The 15,151-nt window shown below is 59.3% G+C and overlaps 2 protein-coding genes across 4 annotated transcripts in view; both read left to right on the top strand.

Moving 5' to 3' along the window:
- Nucleotides 1–1,012: 1,012 nt before the first annotated feature.
- On the top strand, nt 1,013–10,965 carry LOC112109513 (zinc finger protein 345-like). 3 transcript variants are annotated; one of them, XM_029913796.1, is made up of 3 exons: nt 1,013–1,185; nt 2,631–2,779; nt 3,827–6,356. In XM_029913796.1, the coding sequence occupies exons 2-3, from the start codon at nt 2,641–2,643 to the stop codon at nt 5,155–5,157; spliced, it is 1,470 nt and encodes a 489-aa protein (XP_029769656.1). In that variant the 5' UTR covers nt 1,013–1,185; nt 2,631–2,640; the 3' UTR covers nt 5,158–6,356. The 3 variants fall into 3 exon arrangements, with proteins under 3 accessions (XP_029769656.1, XP_029769657.1, XP_029769658.1); XM_029913797.1 differs by having other exon boundaries at nt 2,628–2,779; XM_029913798.1 differs by lacking the exon at nt 1,013–1,185 and adding an exon at nt 10,056–10,965 and having other exon boundaries at nt 2,246–2,779; nt 3,827–5,057.
- Nucleotides 10,966–13,794: 2,829 nt separating this feature from the next.
- Nucleotides 13,795–15,151, top strand: part of CUNH16orf58 (chromosome unknown C16orf58 homolog) — a 10,015-nt gene continuing 8,658 nt past the window's right edge. The window contains exon 1 of the mRNA XM_026661077.1: nt 13,795–13,879. The gene's annotated coding sequence lies outside the window, so the exon portion shown is untranslated. The remainder of the gene's footprint in view (nt 13,880–15,151) is intronic.

Here is a 15,151-nt window from a genome sequence, read left to right as displayed (position 1 = left end):
TTAAAAAAAGCCTCATCCACCAATTGATGGTCCCTCGTAGACCCCTACCATGACCTTACCCTTATATTTTACTCCCTTTATCCTTTCCCAGAGACTTTCAGCAGCCTGCCTCCCTTCTCGTTCAATCTCAGTGTAAGTGTATACATCTTGGATATTCAAGGCAACCCCTCCTCCCTTTGTTCCCCTACCTGTCCTTCCTGAACAAGCTGGTGGACCCGTCTATACCAATAGTCCAGTCATGTCAATTGTCCCACCAAGTCACTGTGATGTCAGTGATGGCCTAAGTGTGATTATTCACTAATAGTTTTAGTTCTTCCTGTTTATTCTCCATACTTCTAGCATTAGTATACAGCCATCCAAGAACCCAGGAGTCTCGACTCCCAGCCCTCCTGATCTAACCCACTAGACCCAGAGCTGGGGAGCCCTTGAGCAACAGAAGGTGAGTGGCTGAAGCTCTGCTCCTAGTCTCCAGCTGGTTTCTGCTGTTCCATGAACCCCCAGGGGCTGTGGATGAAAAGTTCAGGATTGACTCAGGTTTCAGGGGCCAGGCTTATGCAATGCCTCAGTCCGCCACCAGGGGCTGCTGCAGCAGCGAGTACACAGCCCCCCCCTAGTGGCGCATTTGGGGCCAGCCCTGACTGTGAGGGGAGAGCGCCCCCTACTGAACCCCCCACCCCCGTTCCCCGCCGCTCGGCACGGCGCCCCCTTAGCACCACACTGGGGCCAGACGGACTGTGAGGCCCCCTCCTGCGCCCTCACCCCGCTCCTACCCAGATCCAGTGACCCTGCAGCGCGTAGGGGCTGGGGGTGCAAGTAGCCCCGGGTTTCAGGACACGTGCTAATGCCCCTGGCTCTCCTCTCAGCTGGGCTGGGGGCAGTCGCACCCCCCCCCCCCCCCCATGGGGCGATTCCTAGGCGAGATCAGGAACTATTGCAAGGAGGGGACGGAATAAGGCAGGGACCTTCCTGTTCCCAGCAATCCCCCCGGCTTGTGCTGTGTTGTGTGTGCGCCTGGCAGCTGGGAGGGGAGCGCACAAAGAGACCCGCGGCCGGCCAGGGCTGCTGCGGGGCCGCGTCTCCGGCTGCAGCTCCGGCCCCGGGAGGGGATCGCCCCGGCCGGGCGCTGAGCGGGGGCGAGAAACAGCAGCCGAGGCAGGAAATCGCTGCCCGGAGGCAGCGGCCGCGGTGAGGAGGGGATCGGAGCCGAAGGGGGCTGGGACCGGAGAGACCACCGGGCAGTGGCGGGGTGGGGCTGGGGAAGGGAAAGATGCTAAGCCCAGGGGATCTGGCCACAGGGGTCCCCGGGAGCAGAGGAGAGAGCGCTGCGATGGTTGCAAAGCCCCCCGGGCATGTGGCCCTAATTCCAGCTGGAAATTGTACAGGAGCCGTGTTTCAGTAACTCCCCAAGGCCTGTACTGAATGGTGCAGAAATGGAACCCAGGAGTCCAGGGTGTGGGGGGGTGTCTGGGTGTTTAATCTTCTCCCCCGCCCTCCTGGTTCTCCGAGCCCCAGTGATTTCTGTGTTGATGGTATTCGCCTCCTGGAATTGGCATGTGTTGGGGGTAGCGGGGTCGGGGCTGGCTGAAGGTTTGAGCACCCAGGAGGTGGTTTGAGAGAAGTGCCTGAGCTGGAAGGGGCAGCCCAACAACTTTGGCATGTTACACGTCCTCATTAGGTTTCAGAGTCGATGCCCCCATTGAGAAGAGTGGAGGCAATTCATGCCTTTCAGGGCAAGTCTACGCTACGATACTAAGTCCATCTAAGTACAGCCATTGCAGAGATTGAATCGGTTTTACACGTCCACACTACGCTCCTTGTGTCGGCGGCACGCGTCCTCACCAGGAGCTTATTAGCTACCAGTGGGGGGCATTGGGGGATGGTTTCTGAAAGGCAGCAACAGTGGATGTAAGTAACGCAGTTTTTACACGGACTCTGTGTCGACCTAACTACATCGACTTAAGCGCTACGCCTTTGCGGAGATGGAGTTATTAAGTCGGTGCAGTGGGCGAGTTACATCGGTGGGAGCTATATTTTAGTGTAGACGCTTACAGAGCCAGGTCGATGTAAGCTGCCTTACATCAGCCTACCTGTGTCGTGTGGACCAGGCCTCAGAGTGATCAGTTCAGGCTCTCTGCAGACTCAGGCAGATGCTGGGTCATGTTCTCCATATTTTCTGTGCACCTATGAGAGCTAGAAACATGTTTTTTCCTTGGTGAAAACTGAAGTTCTGCTGCTAATTGTGCATTCTGGGCACTTAATACATGTCTCTTCCGATCTCTGGTTTCATCTTATTCTATGCCTAGCCTTTCTCAGGTCAGAAGTGATTAAATGAAAATCTTTAGCATGGAAAACTCATTGAGACCAACAGCTGCTTTCTAGGGCCAGAGAATGCCCTGGGGCAGGTGTGGAGCGTTCTGTGGCATGTGGAAGTGGAATCAGCTGGGAATAAAGCATTGTCTTGTGGTTGTAAATTGTCCCAATCCCAACTATCGGGCTGGGAGGTGTTGAGTGATGGTGCCATGATTAGTTAATTAAGCTCTTGGCTAAGGGGCCCTCTGGAAGTGGGGTGCTAACAGTGGATGGCACCAGAATGAGAAGGGGAAAGCTAACAATGTGTTTGAATTCAGCAGCTCCCTCCACATGACTGGGATCATGCCTGGCCCTGCACCAGGATTCCCCGACCCGGCCGGGATCTCCCGGCTGGAGCGAGGGGAAGAGCCCAGGGTCCCGGATCTCCAGGGCTCCGAGGAAAGGGAGATCCTGAGAGGTGCCCGCGCAGGTAAGGAATGATTGACACGGGCTTAGGGACTGGGAGTGAAGGGAAAAGCCATTGGGAGCCCCCCTGTTCTGTTTTCCACTCCCCCATTCCTGTTACTGTGTGACCCCATCCACAGCCATGAGGAACATGCCCAGCAGTGGTGGGGAATTGGGCTCCAACTCCTGCACCCTGTGGGGCCAGATTCTCCCCCTTTGCCTCCCCCAGTGCTCAGCACTGCCTCTTTCTGCTCCCCTCATGACAGCTGGGGAACCCCAAGGGCCACTGAGGATCCTAAAATCTCCCCCGCAGCATCTCCCTGAGCAACACCCCCCCTCATCCAATTCTGTTTCCATAGAGATGGGATGGGGAGATGTGGAAGGGGCTAGACCCCCATCACTATGGATACAGGTGCGTAGGGACCTCTAGGCTCCACCTCTATAGTTACTGGGGTGCGGGGGCAGGGTGATGTATGTTCTAGGTCGCGTCTCTGTGGTATGGGCAGGCCAGGGAAACTTGTGCTCTAGGCCCTGTCTCTGTGGTTATTGGGGGGGGGCAGTGGTGACTCACATTCTAGGCCCCTTCTTTATGGATACTAATGGTGCCTGGGAGCAGAGCCAGCTCCCCAGGCCAGTGCCCGCCCTGGCATCTCTCTGGGCACAGCTGGGATCTGCCCTGCCAGAGGGAGGGTCTCTTTGCTGCAGTTCAGCTGGGACCACTTCCCAGCACAGCCCCAGCACACAGGCCAGAGAGGAGAGACCCTGTGGGGTTGGGATCTCTGGGGGTTAGCATCACCCCGCTACTGGGCCGGGGATGGGGGGGGGGTGTCTCCCATCCGGCGGCCAATCAGACCAGACCCTGCTTAGCAGGGGAGAGCAGAGCAGACCAGACCCCACGGTGAGTTGGCAGGACAGCAGTCGTGGGTCCCCTGCGGCAGCTGGGCCATTGGGGCAGACGTGGCCTCTCCTCTCCCTTCTTGCGAAGGGTTGGGGGGGTTCAGCTTCCTGCCCATCAGGTTTTCTGTCTCCCTTGGCCAGGGAATGAGCCCTGTCTGGATTCTCTGTCTCCTAGCATGTGCCAGGACGGAGGAGAATCTCCAGCGGGAAGGGCCTGCAGGAATGGAGTCTTACGGCAGCCCCAAGCAGGGGGAGGGCCGGCCTGACTGGGAGACAGTGTGCGAGAGCCCCCTGCAGGAGATCCTGGTGCACCAGCGCACCCACATGGGTGAGAAGCCCTACAAATGCCCCGAGTGCGGGAAGAGCTTCCACCAGAGCTCCCACCTCATCCGGCACCAGCGCATCCACACCGGGGAGCGCCCCTACAAATGCGGCGAGTGCGGCAAGGCCTTCAGCCAGAGCTCGCTGCTGACCCGCCACCAGCGCACCCACACCGGGGAGAGACCCTACAAATGCCCCGACTGCGGGAAGAGCTTCAGCCGTGGCTCCAACCTCAGCCAGCACCAGCGCATCCACACCGGGGAGCGCCCCTACAAATGCACCGAGTGCGGGAAGAGCTTCACGCTCAGCTCCCACCTGATCCGCCACCAGCGCACGCACACGGGCGAGCGGCCCTACAAATGTGCCGAGTGCGGCAAGGCCTTCGCCGAGAGCTCCCACCTGCGCCAGCACCGCCGCACCCACCGCTGTGAGCCGCCCTACAAGTGCCCCGACTGCGGGCGCGCCTTCGCCCTGAGCCTGGACTTCGTGCAGCACGTGCGGGAGCACACAGAGCGCCGCCCCTACCGCTGCGGGGCCTGCGGGCGCTGCTTCCCCCTCAGCTCAGCCCTCTCGCAGCACCGCAAGAGCCACCACCGCCCCCCAGCCGCCCCCAAGGCCCACCCGTGCGGGGTGTGCGGGAAGGTGTTCGGGAAGAGTTCGCACCTGGTGACCCATCGGCGGGTGCACACGGGCGAGAAGCCCTTCGCCTGTGCGGAGTGCGGGCGCGGCTTCAGTCAGAGCGCCGACCTGGCGAAGCACCGGCGCACCCACACCGGCGAGCGGCCCTATCGCTGCCCCGAGTGCGGCAAGAGCTTCAGCGTCTCCTCCACCCTGGTCAAGCACCAGCGCAGCCACAAGGGGGAGCGGCCCTACCCCTGCCCCGAGTGCGGCAAGCGCTTCAGCCAGAGCTCCAACCTCATGCAGCACCAGCGCAGCCACCGCGGGCACCGGCCCTACCACTGCACCGAGTGCGGCAAGGCCTTCGCCCAGAGCTCGGCCCTCCTGCAGCACCACCGCACGCACACCGGCGAGAAGCCCTTCGCCTGCCTGCAGTGTGGCAAAGCCTTCAGCCTCAGCTCCAACCTGCGGCAGCACCGGCGCACGCACCGCGAAGACACCGGCCCTGCCTGGGGAGCGGCTGGGGGAGCTGGCCCGCTCGGACACATCCAGAAATACCTCGGCTGACCAAGAAGGGACACGGGAACCCCACGGGGGTGTCCCTGGGAGGGGAGGGGATTTAGAGATGGGAGAGGGCTGAGAACCAGGACTCCTGGGTTCCCTGGGAGTAGAGTCTAGTGGTTAGAGCAGGGGGCTGGGAGTGAGGACACTTGGGTTCTTTCCCTGGCTCTGGAAGAGGAGTGGGGTCAGGGGTGAGAGAGAGAGAGGGGGGCAGGGAGACAGGACTCCTGGGTTCTCATCCTGGCTCTGGGAGGAGACTGGGGTCTAGTGGTGAGAGCAAGGTGGGGGTTGCGAGACAGGACTCCTGGGTTCTATCCCTGACTCTGACACTTGCTTTTGTGCTCTTGGGTGAGTCTTTTCTCCTGTCTCTGCCTTAGTGCCTCATCTGGGAAAAGGGGACGGTGCTGCGTGCTGACCCGCCTTTGGGAAAGCGCTTTGGGATCTAGGCTGAAAAGTGTTGATATGGGAACTCAGCATGATACATAGGCTCATCCGAAGAGGATCGGAACGGAATGAGGGTGGGGACGGATGGGTTATTTAGAATTCGTGTGGAGGATGGGGGAGGTGGTTTTATTCGGGGTGTGGACTCAGTGGAAGAAGAGGTTTTGGGGGAAAGTTGGAGAAAGAAGGATCCGAGTTTCTCCCCGGTGCCCTGGGAATCCCATCCATGCTGGAGCTGGGGGCAAAGTGCCCCAGTTTGGGGGCCTCTCCTGCTCTCCCACCCCCCACTCCGCAGGGATCATTAACTCTTGCAGGCCCATCCTGTCCCCTAATGCCTGTGCCCGTCCGGGGTGGGAGGGGAGGGGGAGGACGACCATCCTTTCACTCTCCAGAATCTGGCTGCCTCTGGACCACACTCTCGGCTCCTTCCCCCTTTCACAGGGGGTTTGGGAGCTGGGGGTGTGTGAGACTGCTGGGTACCAGCGAGGCTGGACAAACGGACACACCCAGACAGGGGGCAGCTTGTCTCCTCTCCAGTGCCTGGCTCCTCTCTTTGCAGCGCATGGAGCTGCACATTCAGGAGCCCAGTGACACCTGGGGAACATCCCCTCCTGGCCTGGAGCAGCCAGAGAGCTTCCCAGAAGTCAGTCTGGCCCCAGCCCAAACTCTCTGTTCCCAACAGGTGCCTGGATCCTGCTCCCCTGCTGGATTTTGTGACCGATTTGAGTCTCTTGTTGTGTTAGCAAGTTGTACCTGTAGGAAATAAACTCCCTTCCCCTGTGATTTGCCTCCCCCCGTGTCTGTGCTGTGGACCCCGTCTTGGGGGTCAGAATGACCCTGGACGTGTCGCCGTGCTGCCGGGGAAGCTCAGAAGCTGCTTGGGCTCCCAGATGGGCCAGGAGGCTCCCAGTTCTGTGGTGGGGTCTGGACTATACTGAGAGATACCTCTGTGAGACCTCCCAGACTGTAACCCCCCTCCAGGATTCTAAACCATAGAGACTCCTGGGAGATCTCCCACATTCTAGAATGGAACCTCCTCCAGGATTCTAAACCATAGAGACTCCTGGGAGATCTCCCATGTTCCAGAATGGAATCTCCTCCAGGATTCTAAACCATAGAGACCCCTGGCAGCTCTACCAGAGCGTAACCCCACCAGGACTCCAAATCATAGAGACCCTCGCGAATCCTCCCACCGCGTAATCCCTTCAGGGGGATTAGCAACCCTCAGCAGCCCTCCCAGACTCCTTTAGGATTCTAAACCATAGAGATGCTTGGAAGACGTCCCAGAGTGTAACCCCTGCAGGAGACCAAGTAATAGAGACTCCCCAAGAATGCTCCTAGATTGTAACACCCTCCAGGGCACTGTACTCTCTGGAGCAGTGTTTCTCAATGACCGGTCTGTGGATCAGCACTGGTCCCTGAGATCTCCCTGACACAGTTTAGGAGGCAGCAAGCCGGTCCCTGGTATCAAAAAGCTTGAAAATACCTAGATCAGTGCAGGTGATAGCCCATTGGGGGCCCAAAGCAAGAATATTTTCGGCTCCTCCAATACTAAAACAAGCGAATAGGGGTCCCCCTTGAGCTTCTTGGGGCCCTAAGCAATTGCTCAGTCTGCTTATGCCTAGCACCAGCTCTGCCCTAGATCATAATGCTCCCCAACCCATAACCATAGAGATATGGATAGTGACATGGCTAGATTGGTACTACATAGGTGGTCACTCTGGCCATATTCTGTGGCAAGGCTGGCAGAGAAAACTGTATCTCTATGGTTATTAGACTCCTGGACGGTGCCTGGAAGACTCACCATAGAGACCCTGCCCTAGAGTTTCTCTCAGCTGGCCTACAGCCCTGGACAATGCTAGTGCCCTGGGTCACATAATGGATAGAGTGGACCAGTGCAGGCAGCCACTCTTAGCTACATCTCTATGGCCTCAGGGTGGCTGTGGGGGATCAGTGCTCTATGGCACGGGTGGCCAACCTGTGGCTCCGGAGCCACATGCGGCTCTTCAGACGTTAATATGCGGCTCCTTGTATAGGCACGACTCTGGGGCTGGAGCTACAGGCTCCAACTTTCCAAGGTGCCGGGGGGTGCTCACTGCTCAACCCCTGGCTCTGCCACAGGCCCTGCCCCCACTCCTCGGAGCCTGCCATGCCCTCGCTCCTCTCCCTCCCCCCCCAGAGCCTCCTGCACGCCACAAAACAGCTGATCGGGAGGTGCAGGGAGAGAGTGGGAGGTGCTGATCGGCGGGGCTGCCGGTGGGCGGGAGGTGCTGGGAGCGGGGGGTGGAGAGCTAATGGGGGGGCTGCTGACGTATTACTGTGGCTCTTTGGCAATGTACATTGGTAAATTCTGGCTCCTTCTCAGGCTCAGGTTGGCCACCCCTGCTCTATGGTCAGGGAGCCATTGGGGGGAGCAAGGGAGGGGGGGAAGTGGTTGGGCCGGGTGGGCAGAGCCAAACAGAAATGGGGGGGGGAGCGGAGGGGAAGGAATCTATATTATGTAGGTAAGTCAACGCATATTAATCCAACATGTCCCTGCTATTGCATACTTCTCATGAGATCCCTGGATCTCTGGTCCCACAGACAAGGGACTGGCCTGGGGATGTTGGTTTGCCTCCACAGTCTCCTGGGGAGAGACGGAAACACCAGACAGGGCAGCGCAGAATCCCCTCCCCCAGTGTTGCCAGCTCTCATGATTTTTCATGAGTCTCATGCTAATTATTTTTCCTTAAAGCCCCAGCTCCTGGAGTCAAGTGGAGATGTGATAATTCCAGCCTTCATTCTTAAAGAAAAAGTACGTTTCTAGCCCTCGTGGCTGTGGAGAAAGCTTCAAAATGTGACCCCCATGCAGCCTAAAGGCTCACAAAGCAGAAGGCAAAGAAAAAGAACCTCAAATCTGTTCTTTTTACCTAATCTCATGATTTTGGGTGAGCCTGACGCTCCTTGTCTGCCTCCCGCTGAAGTTTAGCAGGGGGTTTCCCCAGCCTGGTTATGCTTCAAACACCCCAAGAAAAGATCCTCTGTTGCACTATGAGTGGGTGTAACAGATCTCAACCAGTAGGGGGCAGCACCCCCTAGAGGGGAAAGGCCCCATGTCCCTTTCCCCACCTCCCTGAGCCAGCCAGTCCCCTGCTCCTGGCTGGGGCTGGATCAGAGCTAGTGCCCCTGGTATGTCCTTTGGACATTCACTTGGTTCTCAGTTCTGCCTCCTGGAGCTCCCTGTCCCTGCCAGGCTAACACGGGACAGTTACAGCGCCCCACCCCCATCATGAATATGCAAGAGGAGGTGGGCCAGAAATCTCCCAAGTGGCCAACCCTGCCCATGGTGCATTGCAAAGGGGAACTGCATTTCCCAGAGTCCCTTGCAAAGGGGACAGACCTAAGAGTGGGACAGGCTCCCAGCCCCAGCCCGTTCCTGCCCAGAGCGGCAGGTGCTGAGCGGGGTCCCTGCCCCGGTGGTTCCAGGCGCCGGTGGGGTTCGAGGAGGTGGCCGTGTATTTCTCCCGGGAGGAGTGGGGGCTCCTGGACGAAGGGCAGAGGCAGCTCTACAGGGACGTCATGCAGGAGAATTACCAGACTCTGATCTCGCTGGGTGAGGCGCCGCTGCCCCTCGGGGATCAGGAGCTCGACGGGCTTTGATGGACCCGGGGCAGCTACGGCTCAGGGCTCTTCCCCGCTTAGATTTCTGGGGGATCAGCCCTGCTGCCCCCAGGCCCAGCAGCACAGGGTCCGTCACCCCACAGTGCGGATCCCGTGTGCCCCCAGCAGAGAGCGGGGCCCGGGTTAAAGCCAGGGCGTGTTCTCCGTACCGAGACCTCGGGGGAAATTTCACCAAGCTGGTCTCGCCTTCCCTCCAGCAGAATTCCCTGTCCCTGACCCGACCGTGACCTCCCGGATGGAGCGAGGGGAAGAGCCGAGGGTCCCGGATCTCCAGGGCTCCGAGGAAAGGGAGACCCCGAGAGGCACCCACGCAGGTGAGGAATGAGCGACACCGGCTCGGAGACCGTCCGGGAGTGAAGGCAAAAGCTGGGATCCCAGCAAAGCCTCTGGGAGCCCCCCAGGTCTGTCTCCACTCGCTCAGTGTCATCCCCAGCAGGTGTCACTCCTGGATCCCACCCCTGGCAGGAACCCTCCCCTCCCCCAGCCTTTCTCTGAGGGGTCAGCTGGGCCGTTCGGACAGCCCCGGCCCCTCCTCTCCCCTCTGGGAAGGGTTTGGGGGATTCGCTTCCTGCCCATCAGGTTTTCTGCTCAGCGATAAACCCCCCCTTTCTCCCCAGCGCTGGGAATGAGCCCTGGCTGGATTCTCTCTCTCTCCCAGCAGGTGCCGGGACGGAGGAGGAGAATCCTCAGCAGACAGGGCCTGTGGGAGCGGAGCTGCACGGGACCCCTGAGCAGGGGCAGAGTCAGGTTGGGACAGGCCGGCCCTATCAGTGCCCCGAGTGCGGGAAGAGTTTTGCCCGCAGCACCCTCCTGATCCGGCACCAGCGGATCCACACGGGCGAAAAGCCCTACAAGTGCGGGGAGTGCGGGAAGAGCTTCTACCAGAGCTCCAACCTGGCGCAGCACTGGCGCACCCACACCGAGGAGAAACCCTACAGCTGCCCTGACTGCGGGCGCGGTTTCCGCCACAACGCCCACCTGGCGCAGCACCGGCGCACCCACACCGGCGAGCGCCCCTTCCCCTGCGCCCAGTGCGGCAAGGCCTTCAGCCAGCGCTCCAACCTGCTGCAGCACCGGCGCACCCACACCGGCGAGCGCCCCTTTGTCTGCACCCACTGCGGGAAGGGCTTCGGCGACAGCTCCAACCTGCTGCAGCACCTGCGCACCCACACGTCGGAGAGACCCTATCAATGCCCCGAGTGCGGGCGCAGCTTCCGCCACGGCAAGCACCTGACCCAGCACCGCTCCCTGCACACGGGCCAGAAATCCCACTGCTGCCCGGACTGCGGGAAGGGCTTCAACTGGAGCTCCCACCTCGCCCAGCACCGGCGCATCCACACCGGGGAGCGGCCCTACCAGTGCCCCCAGTGCGGGAAGGCGTTCACCCAGAGATCCAACCTGCTGCAGCACCAGGCCCTCCATCGCCCTGCCCAGGACCTGGCTGAGCAGCTGCAGATGAGCCATGTGGCTTAGGGGGCTGGGGTCAGAGGTCATGCCAGAGAGGAGGGAGACCCGCCTCTCAGCATGGGTTGCCTGGGATTAAAGGTCTGACAGTGTCCAACACCCAGGACTCCCCCACAGCATGGACACGCCAACTAGACCCCACTCGGACGTGCTGCTAGGGAATGGGGGGTGAATTAAACAGGCTCCCAGAGGGGAGTCATTTGCTGGAGAGGAGAGCTGGGGATTTTATTAATAAAGGGTGTAAAGTAAGAGTGTGTGGGTGTGCAGCACTGCCCTCTACTGGAGGGAATCCGTCGTGTGTGTGCAGCACTGCCCCCTGCTGGAGGGAATCGGTCGTCTGTGTGCAGCACTGCCCCCTGCTGGAGGGAATCGTTCATCTGTGTGCAGCACTGCCGTCTACTGGAGGGAATCAGTCGTGTGTGTGCAGCACTGCTCCTTGCTGGAGGGATGCGGGGCTGTGTGTGTGTGCGTGCATGTGCATAACACTGCCCCCTGCTAGAGGGAATCAGTCATGTGTGCACACGTGCACAGCACTGCCCCCTGCTGGAGGGATTCGGGGCTGTGTGTGTGTATCCCTGCTGCTCCCTAGTGGAGTAAATGAGCCCAGGTCCCTGTGTGATTCTGTATCTAAGTGGCAATATAAGACACTTTCCCCCCTCACAAACCCTCTCCCGTCAACCCACGTGAAATCCAGATGGCAAGAAAAACAGCTTTTGTCCCAGAGGGAACACAAGCCTCAAGGCAGGACAAAATCCAGCTATTGGCAAGGAAGAGAGCCCTCTGCACTCCGCGGCATAGCCCTCCCAGAGCCAGGGCACCGTCCCCTGCTTTAATCCACTAGACCCCAGTCCCCTCCCAGGGCCGGGGATCGAACCAGGGGTGCTGGGACAATTTGTGTAGTGGGGGGTGCTGAGAGCCAGTGAACCCTGTATAGAATGGAAACCACTTCAAGTCAGCCCACACGCCCCTAGTTCCAGCACCCATAGCTCGAACCCAGCACTCTCAGCCCAGCTCTCCCCCAGGGTGCGACAGACAGGCATTCAGAGCAGCTGCATGGCTCTCCCAGAGCCACTGTGATTTCACACAGTGGAGGGCCCTGTTTGGGGGATCCCCCATGGGAGACATCTCACTCCGTTTGCAGGGCGGGCCAGAGAGATGCAAATCCCTCCTCTCCACCTGTTAAGCTCCGAGTCATTTCGGACCGGGTCTGTTTTTCAGCGTAATGTGGTAATGCCTGGGAATTGGCCCCTTGCTTGAAATCAGTCACCCTGAGCACTGGCTTTCCTCATTTGCTCCATGTGCAGCGCCCAGCACAACGGGGGCTTGATCTCAGTTGGGGTCTGTGCAGCGCCTGGCACAATCTTGGTCAGGGCCTGACTGAAGTGGGGGAAGAGGTGAGGGTTGGGACCCAGCTGGGGGGCTTGGAGCGGGAGGTGAGGGAGCCGGCAGGGTGTCCAGTTCAGGCTATGTAAGCAGCAAAGCACACGCCCCTCTAGCTGATAGTGATTGAAAAATCCTCTCTGCCCCGTGTCGGGGGCTGCAAGCTGTTCCCTGTGGGCTGGCACCTATTCTCTGATACGTGCCACGCTCCCCTCCGGCGGTTGGCCTGTGTAATGGATAACAGCCCACTGCTGCTACCAGCAAAGGGGTGACTCCTTTCAGAGCTCAGGGCTGATGGGCATGGGCAGTAATCAAGAGAGAATAACAACCTACTACTGCTGCTTGGCTCAAATAGGAGAGAGCCGGGTTGGGCTGTCCTCCCAAAGGCTTTGAATTCATTAGTGCTGGCGACTGCTGTACATGGAAGATAACAGTGTACTATGGCAGCCTGCAGGTGGCATTACTTCGCTCAAGTGGCAGCATGTTGTGATGTGGAAGGGTAGGCCCTGGGTTCGAATCCCAGTCAGGGCTGTTCTGCTGTGTGCTGCCAGTCCTTGTTGATGTTAGGGGGTGCTTGGCACTGCTTCAAATGGGGTGCTAGGCATCCCTGAATAGCAGCCACATTGGCCTCAGGCTGTTGGGGCAGGTTTGTAGAGCTCTGAGCCTGGCCACCTGCACATTCTGGAGGCCCACCATCCTGGCTGTCTGCTGGGGAGGGAGATAGCTCTCTCTCTGTCCCCATACACCCCCTGTATCTATCTCTAGCCCCAGGCACTACCTCTGCTATCCTCATACCCCCAGTCCATAAGAACGGCCATACTGGGTCAGACCAAAGGTCCATCTAGCCCAGTATCCTGTCTTCCGACAGTGGCCAGTGCCAGGTGCCCCAGAGGGAATGAACAGAACAGGGAATCATCAAGTGATCCATCCCCTGTCGCCCATTCCCAGCTTCTGGCAAACAGAGGCTAGGGACACCGTCCTGGCTAATAGCCATTGATGGACCTGTCATCCATGAATGTATCTAGTTCTTTTTTGAACCCTGTTATAGTTTTGGCCTCTGGCAAGAAATAATTCCTTTGTTTGTTTTAAACCTGCTGCCTATTAATTTCATTTGGTGACCCCTAATTCTTGTGTTATGAGAAGTAGTAAACAACACTTCCTTATCTACTTTCTCTACACAGGTCATGATTTTATAGACCTCTATCATATCCCCACAGAATCCCCCAACCCTATACCCATCATGTTTCTCTATCCCCATAGCCCCTCCCAGCCCCATACAACCCCCATCTCTCTATCCCCTTATACCCCCAACCCTATACCCCTCCGTATCTCTCTATCCCCATAGCCCCTCCCAGCCCCATACAACCCCCATCTCTCTATCCCCATATACTCCCATCCTCATACCCCCAACCCTATACCCCCCATATCTCTATCCTTATACCCCCCACATCTCGCGCTGTCCCCATACACGCCCTCCCCCCACCCTCCCCTGCTGGGTTTGTGGCCCGGCCCCACCAGGGACCCAGCAGGCAGAGGGGCCGGTGCGAGAATTGGGCTCTGCACCAACCCACCCAGCCCCACGGCTGGGGTGCTGCGAGAGGGACTGCACCCCCCACAATGCCCTGCGTGGGGGAAACTACACCCCCCACAATGCCCTGCGCAGGGGAAACTACACCCCCCATAATGCCCCGCGCGGGGGTGGGGGCACGCGACAACCCCACTGCCTAGAGTCCCCCGCACCCTGCCAGCCTCGGTCCCCGCTGCTCCCGCGCCCCCTGCCCAGGTAAGTGCGGGCAGCCCGGGCCCCGGGGGTGTGTCCCGGCCTGGGGGGCGGGGCGCTTCCCGGGCTCCTCCCCCCGCCAACGTGTCCCTCGGGCAGCGCCGGGCCGGCGGGGCGCCTCGCTCCTGCCCTGCCCCGGGGTGCAGCCTGGGGGGGGGTCAGTGTAACTCACTAACTTCCCCCCCCCCAACACCCACAGCGGATTTATAGCTCTGTGTGTGCAGGCAGCTACACTGCGTGTGTAACACCCCCACAACATGTAACACACAGAGTGTAACACCCACACACTTGCACACATGCACACTGTGTAACACACAGAGTGCAACACCCACACGTGTGCACACCCACAGCGTGTAACACACGGGGTGTAATATCCACACGTGTGCACGGTGTAACCCACACACACAGCATGTAACACAGAATGTAACAACCATGCATGTGCACATAGAAAGCATTTATCACACAATGTAACACCCAAACCTGTGCATGCACACAGAACATAACTCATGGAGTGTAACACACACACGCGTGCACACACACAGTGAATGTAACACACAGAGTCTAACACCCACACATGTGCACAGAGCATGTAACAGACAATAACACCCACATGCGTGCACACACACAACGTGTAATACAGTGTAACACCCACACATGTGCACAGACACAGAGCATGGAATACACTGTAGCACACATAGAGAGTGTGTAACAGGCACACACAGAGTGTAACACACATGCACACCACATGTAATGCACACACAGTGCAATGGACACGCACAGAGCATGTAATACACACTGCGCACACGTACAGAGCGTAACATGCACACACGCCCACACATATACACACAGTGTAACACGTATGCAATGTAACATGAACACACATGTGCAACATTTACCACACATGTATACAAAATGTGTAGCACACACACACCATACTCTCACACACAGCGTAACACAGACTGCACACGTGCACTAATGCGCACACAGAGTGTAACACCAGGGCCGGCTCCAGGCACCAGCCCACCAAGCATGTTCTTGGGGCGGCGCCTGGAGAGGGGCGGCGCGGCGGGGCCCCAGCCGGGCTCGCCACCCTCCTCCCGGCGCTCCGGCCGGTCGGGGAGAGCGACGAGCCGCGGCGGGCTCGCCGCCCTCCCCCCGGCGCTCTGACCGCCAGGGGCTCTCCGCCCTCCCCCCGGCGCTCTGGCCACCCGGGAGAGCGGAGAGCCCCGGCCGGGCTCTCTGCCCTCCTCCCGGCGCTCTGGCCGCCGGGGGCTC

This window comes from Terrapene carolina, unplaced genomic scaffold (genome assembly GCF_002925995.2).
Source record: "Terrapene carolina triunguis isolate 2854851 unplaced genomic scaffold, T_m_triunguis-2.0 Scaffold926, whole genome shotgun sequence".
NCBI lineage: Eukaryota > Metazoa > Chordata > Testudines > Emydidae > Terrapene > Terrapene triunguis.
The sequence above is the reverse complement of the archived record's forward strand: the minus strand, read 5'-3'. Positions and strand labels throughout refer to the sequence as shown.